This window comes from Herpailurus yagouaroundi, unplaced genomic scaffold (assembly GCF_014898765.1).
Source record: "Herpailurus yagouaroundi ecotype Mexico unplaced genomic scaffold, PumYag 255, whole genome shotgun sequence".
Lineage (NCBI taxonomy): Eukaryota > Metazoa > Chordata > Mammalia > Carnivora > Felidae > Herpailurus > Herpailurus yagouaroundi.
Window position 1 is genome coordinate 688417 of NW_024412472.1, and position 7042 is coordinate 695458.

The 7042-nt window shown below is 40.0% G+C and overlaps 1 protein-coding gene across 1 annotated transcript; it reads left to right on the top strand.

Annotated features, from left to right (window-relative positions):
• Positions 1-1617: 1617 nt before the first annotated feature.
• Positions 1618-4464, top strand: LOC121021140 (olfactory receptor 56A4-like). The gene is made up of 2 exons (XM_040461360.1): positions 1618-1866; positions 3769-4464. Exons 1-2 carry the CDS (start codon positions 1618-1620, stop codon positions 4462-4464), a joined length of 945 nt encoding a protein of 314 aa, XP_040317294.1.
• Positions 4465-7042: the final 2578 nt, after the last annotated feature.

The following is a 7042-nucleotide window of genomic DNA, read 5'->3' on the forward strand; positions in this document are numbered from 1 at the left end:
AAGCAGTCAATGTAATGTCTGAAGCTGAGCAGAGCTGAGGCTAGGGGTGGCTGAACTGAGGTGGCAGTCTTGGATTAGGGTTAGCCTAAATGAGTGGTTAGGCCAGTTAATGACAGTTGGATGTAGCTTTATCATTCTCAAAGTATTGTCCCTGGAAAAGCAGCATAGGCATTACCTGGGAACTTGTTAGAAAGGTGAATTCTTGGCTTTTCTCCCCAAACTACAAAATAGGTAACTCTGGAGATTGGTATCAGCAATCTGTGTTTCAACGAGCTCTCCAGGTGATTCTCATACACACCCACATTTGAGAACCACTGGTCTAGATAAAAGAAAAGCCTGATAAGAAGCCCGCACTATATATTGAAGAAAAAAAAAATGGAGAGCTCTAAATATCGATTTGGAGGTGTGTGTGTGTGTATATTCAGGGGCACCCAAACAACATGCGCCAAAATTCATCTGTAAGGGATGGTGGGATGGTTTTCCCTCTGCCTCAGAGGAGAACAACAGCAGAACCTGGCAACTTCTTCCCATCAGGGTCCAGGATGGTTAAGAAGATCCTTGAAGAGAACTGAAGCTCCAGTTTGTGCAGCATCCTGTCCTTGGGCATGTTTATTCCTTTACTTCTTCTCTTGTTCTTGAAGCCTCATTTCCTTATTTTTTCTCCTTTACCCAGGAAGTATAATGGTTTTTATTTTATTATTTTTAAGCAGCTACTTACCGAATACAGCTGCAAATAAGATAATGCACAGGTAACTTTTGTATTTATTGTTTCCACCCCTAGGTTTCACCACTAATTGTTTTTTTTTTACCTTTCCCATTCTGCTTTGTTCTGCTTTTTAGTGAGTATTAAGCAAGACTGCCAGTGGTTCACAGTACATCAAGATATGGAGATGCTAATTAAAAGAGTCAAGGGTATTATGATGCTTTCAACAATCTGTCAGTTTCATATATCTGACTTGTACTTATTGAGTGCCTTTTATGTCAGCAGGTGCAGGATGCTTTTCTCTGTGCTATTATAAAAAGATAAGATTTCATTGCTGACAAATGGAGCACAGACTTTTTGGCAGACAAATAGGACATACCATTTGTATAGGAGAGTGTTATTAATGCTTTAATAGCAGCATGCTCAGGAAGTTAAAGGATCATAGGGAAACAATGGAAAGGGGAGGCATCTAACCATGGATGCAGAAAAAGTAACAAGAAAAACCATTTCTAAGAGCTATAACTCTTGTTCCAGATAGAATGCAACAAGAAGAAGTTAGTTATTTGAGGGCAAGAGAGTTGATTCTAGGAGAAGGAGATGACATGTAAAAACACAGAGTTGAGACAAAGAGCAAAGCATGTTCTGTCAGTGGCTGGGTTTATGTGTGGAGTTGGAATATACTCGTGAAGGGAGTTATTTTTTATTCATAAGGTTATGAATGCTAAGGACATTATTTTAACAAAGAGTCACTTGTACAATTTAAATTGTAGACATATTTCATGTCAACAGAATTGTGGAGAAACATGACAGCCTAGAAAAAAAGCAGATACATCAGTTAGGAGATTGTTAATGAAACAGTCAAACCCTGAATTCATGTCTTTCCTTTCAGCCAGTTGCAGGCCCACCTGCCAGTCATGGTACTATTTCTCAACAACACAGGCACCCAGGTGACTGAATTCCTGATGATTTGCTTCCCAGGAATGCAGGAAACACAGCACTGGCTATCTGTAGTCCTTGCTCCCCTCCTGGTTTTGGCTTTGGGGGCCAACTTTGTGTTATTACTCACCATTCGGCAAGAGACATCTCTGCACGAACCCATGTACTACCTGCTTGCCATCCTCTCCGTGCTGGATATCATCCTCTGCCTCACTGTCATCCCCAAGGTCAGACCCCTTCTGGATTGACTTCCAAGTATTCAGTTATTTTTCTTTAAATAGTAGTTTGTTTTGCTGCTATAAATCCTACTACCCCTGAAGGACAATCCTCAGTGAGTGGTCCATACCATCACACAGGGTCTGTCACAGCTCCCAGATATGTCCCCTCTCATTCTCAGTGTCCATTTTTTAAATTTTTAAATTATTTTTAAAAATATTTTATTGTCAAATTGGTTTCCATATAACACCCAGTGCCCATCCCAACAGGTGCCCTCCTCAATTCCCATCACCCACTTTCCCCTCCCTCCCACCCCCCATCAACCCTCAGTTTATTCTCAGTTTGCATCCTTACCTCTCTGTAACTTTTTTCCCCCTTCCCCTCCCCCATGGTCTTCTGTTAAGTTTCTCAGGATCCACATAAGAGTGAAAATATATGCTATCTGTCTTTCTCTGTATGACTTATTTCACTTAGCATAACACTCTCCAGTTCCATCCACGTTGCTACAAAGGGCCATATTTCATTCTTTCTCATTGCCAAGTAGTATTCAATTGTATATATAACCACAACTTCTTTATCCATTCATCAATTGATGCACATTTAGGCTCTTTCCATAATTTAGCTACTGTTGAAAGTGCTGATATAAACATTGGGGTACAAGTGCCCCTATGCATCCACACTCCTGTATCCCTTGGGTAATTTCCTAGCAGTGCTATTTCTGGGTCATAGGGTAGGTCTATTTTTAATTTTTTGGGAAATCTCCACACTGTTTTCCAGAGTTGCTGCACCAGTTTGCATTCCCACCAATAGTGCAAGAGGGTTCCTGTTTCTCCACATCCTCTCCAGCATCTATAGTCTCCTGATTTGTTCATTTGAGCCACTCTGATTGGCGTGAGGTGATATCTGAGTGTGGTTTTGATTTGTATTTCCCTGATGAAGAGCGACGTTGAGCATCTTTTCATGTGCCTGTTGGCCATCTGGATGTCTTCTTTAGAGAAGTGTCTATTCATGTTTTCTGCCCATTTCTTCACTGGGTTATTTGTTTTTCGGGTGTGGAGTTTGGTGAGTTCTGTATAGATTTTGGATACTAGACCTTTGTCCGATATGTTATTTGCAAATATCTTTTCCCATTCCATCAGTTGCCTTTTAGTTTTGTTGATTGTTTCTTTTGCAGTACAGAAGCTTTTTATCTTCATGAGGTCCCAATAGTTCATTTTTGCTTTTAATTCCCTTGCCTTTGGAGATATGTCAAGTAAGAAATTGCTGCAGCCGAGGTCAGAGAGGTTTGTTCCTGCTTTCTCCTCTAGGGTTCTGATGGTTTCCTGTAGTGTCCATTTTTTAAAGATTTAATTCTTTCCCAACTGACAGGCCCTCTCTCAATGTCTGAGTCAATGATATTCCAAGTTTTTACATTCTTTTTACTTCTAGGGAGATTTTCCTTGACTCAGAATGATCCCACCTTTACATCCAAGAGCTGTAGAATTTACTTTCTAAAGTGTAACTGGATGTATGTTTATGTCATATACTGAGATAGGAAGCAGAATTGAAAGAGATTTATTTTATGTCTAGAGAAGGTGGAGAGTATCCAAATGTAAATATTGAACTTACTGAGTTTGGTGTTCTTGTGATGCATTCAACTGGAGTTTGGGTAAGAACTCTGGGGATCAAGAGAAGACAGGCTAGAAGTAAACATTAAACAAGAGGCATGGTCTATAGATGGGGAGAAAAGGGTACAAATAAGGCTCTACCTGGGATGCACATAGAAGGTATTTGAAATTAAGATACTGTCCCAGCTGGGATTATAGGGCTGTGGTTTGGGGATACAGATGGTTGAAGCCATTGAAAGTTTCCCCCAAGGTTAGGTACCGTAGGGTGGGAATGAATACAGTTTTTGAGAATAATGATTCTGGCAGGTCCTGCTCATCTTCTGGTTCAACATGAAGACCATCAGCCTTGCAGGCTGCTTTCTGCAGATGTTCATCATGAATACATTCCTTCCTATGGAGTCTTCCACCTTCCTGGTCATGGCCTATGACCGCTATGTGGCCATTTGCCATCCTCTGCACTACCCGTCCATCATCACTGAAAAATTTGTCATTTATGCAGCCATCTTCATTGTCTTCCGCAATTTTCTGGCCACACTACCCACACCAGTTCTGGCTGCCAGGCTCAACTACTGTGCCAGCAATGTGGTGGAGAACTGTATCTGTGCCAACATTTCTGTAGCAAAGCTCTCCTGTGGGGATATTCACCCAAATAAGCTCTACCAATTTGTGAGTGTTTGGTGTCTACTGGGTTCTGACCTAGTGCTCATCTTACTATCCTACTGCTTCATCCTGAGGGCTGTTAAACGTCTGCAGTCAGGAGGTGCAGCAACCAAAGCCTTGAGTACTTGTGGTTCCCATCTCATTCTTATACTTTTCTTCTATACATTGCTGCTTGTCTTCATCTTCACAAACAAGGCAGAAAAGAAGGTGCCCTCAGAGGTACCCATTCTTCTCAATGTCTTGCACCACCTCATTCCACCAGCCCTGAACCCCATTGTTTATGGAGTACGAACCCAGGAAATCAAGCAAGGTATTCTCAAACTATTCAAGTACCGGTTTTGAGAGATATGAGTCAAAGATCCAGGATTATGAAAGTCTGTTTTATGATAGATTCATCTGAATGCCCCGAGAAACACATATGACATCCATGCTGCTACCCTCATCTTGAACTTAAACCTTCTGCAGACACTGTCATAATATTTACCCTCATTATCGCCTCCTCAAATCCTCACTGAACATATGTTTAGGCAACAATTACCTTTTTATTCTAACCCGTTGCCATCATAATCCTTCAATACCCATTCATTAAATAATTATTTAATACTTTCCACATACTTCTTAGTCTTTACATTCTGAGTAACTGTCACATTTAATTCCTAGGGCAAGGATGAGACAGCACTTTAAATATAACATGGGGGATGTGGGTAGGAACAGGGGAACTAATGAAGACAATATTTTCTTAAATGTTTTATTTATTTTTGAGAGAGAGTGTGTGTGAGCAAGGAAGGGGCAGAGAGAGAGGGAAAGAAGATCCAAAGCAGGCTCTACACTGAAAGCAGTGAGCCTGATGTGGGTCTCGAACTCATGAACCTGTGAGATTATGACCTGAGCCAAAGTCAGACACTCAATTTACTGAGCCACCCAGGCACCCCACTCAACCCACTGAGCCTCCCAGAGACCCCAAGACTTAATTTAAGTAATCCAGGTGAAATGTAATAATGGCTTGGATTAAGGTGATGAGTAAAAATTGAAGTTATGGGTCAAAGATTTGCTGAGAGTCCATAAGTAGGATACAAAAGATGGAGAGGAGTAAAGGATGACTCCAAGCCTTTTTTTCTTAAGTTTTTATGTAAATTCCAGGTAGTTAACATTCAGTGTAATATTAGTTTCAGGTGTACAATATAGTGATTCAACACTTCCATACAACACCCCAGTGCTCATCACAAGTGCACTCCTTAATCGCCATTACCTATTTCACCCATCTGCCCTCCCCCACCTCCCCTCTGGTAATCATCAGTTTGTTCTCTATAATGAAGAGTCTGCTTCTTCAAGGCTGTTTGCAAAACAGTTGGAAAGGCAGAATTGCCATTAACTGAGGAGCCAGTTTTATATGTGATATCAGAAATTTGGCTTTGGACACCTAACTCTATTTCCATACCAAACTCCTTCAAATGACTGTACTTTTAAAATGACTGTTAAATATCCAAATAGAGAAGTAAAAGTAAGCAACTGTACATATGGCACTATTCAGGGACCAGATTTAAGCTAGCGACAGAAGTTTGAGTCATCAGAGTATATAGGTAGGATTTAAATCCTATTTAGATGAGTGATATGAATTATGTTGATGAATTATCCACTTATTTCTATACCTTTCTTCAAGAAACTTATTGATGTGTTGGGTATCCTGGATCCATACTTGTTTGCCACTCCCAAAAGAATACAATCTCATTGAAATCAGAAGCTCTTTAATTCTTCTTTGTATCTGGCATTTTGTCTGGCACATAGTAGGTGCTTTTTCAGTGAATAATTTTGACTGTCTCAAAACTTTTGATCACATTATGTGGCATCTGGATTATGGAATATTGATCTAAAAATAGTACTATTTTGGGTGCCTGGGTGGCTCAGTCAGTTGAACATCTGACTCCTGATTTTGGCTCAGGTCATGATCCCAGGGTTGTGGGATCAAGCCCATGCTCATCATACAGCCTGCTTAGGATTCTCTTTCTCTCTCTCTGTCTCTCTCTTCCTTATTCTCTTCTCCCCCACTCAGGCATGCTCTCTCTCTCTCTCTATCTCAAATAAAAAAAACAAAAAGCACAACCTACCCCCAAATAGTACTATTTGTTGATGAAATTTCATATGCTGGTTTCAGCAAACATTAAAAGTTATGTCATTTTTGTTAGAATAAAAGCATTCATTAACATAATTTAGCAGAGTAATGGACTTCTTATATTCAAAATAGAGGATACAACTTTGTATTTTATTTTTTTAAATGTTTATTTTGAGAGAGAGACAGTGTGAGCAGGGGAGAGGGGCAGAGATGGAGAGAGAATCCCAAACAGGCTCTGCACTTATAGTGTGGAGCCCTATGTGGGGCTCAAGCTCATGAACCATGAGATCATGATCTGAGATGAAACCAAGAGTCACTTAACTGACTGAGCTACCCAGGCACCCCAGAGGATACAACTCTAACATTTAAAGAGTTGCAAAAACGTAAGCAGTAAGTTCCTTGACATTAGTCTTGGCAATGGTTTTTTTGGATCTGATACCAAAAGCAAAGGCAACAAAAGCAAAAATAAACTATTGGGACTACATCAAACTAAAAAGCTTCTGTACAACAAAGGAAATCATTGACAAAATGAAAAGGCAACCTATTAAATAGGAGGAAATATTTGCAAGTCATATATCTGATAGGGGATTAATATTCAAAATATATAACAAACTCATATAACTCAAAAGCAAAACAAAACAAAACAAAGCAATAACATCTGATTAAATAATGGACAGAGGATCTAATAGACATTTTTCCAAAGAAGACATACAGATGGCCAACAGGTACGTCAAAAGGTGCTCAACATCACTAATTATCAAGGAAATGCAAATCAAAACCACAATGAGATACCACCTCACACCTGTTAGA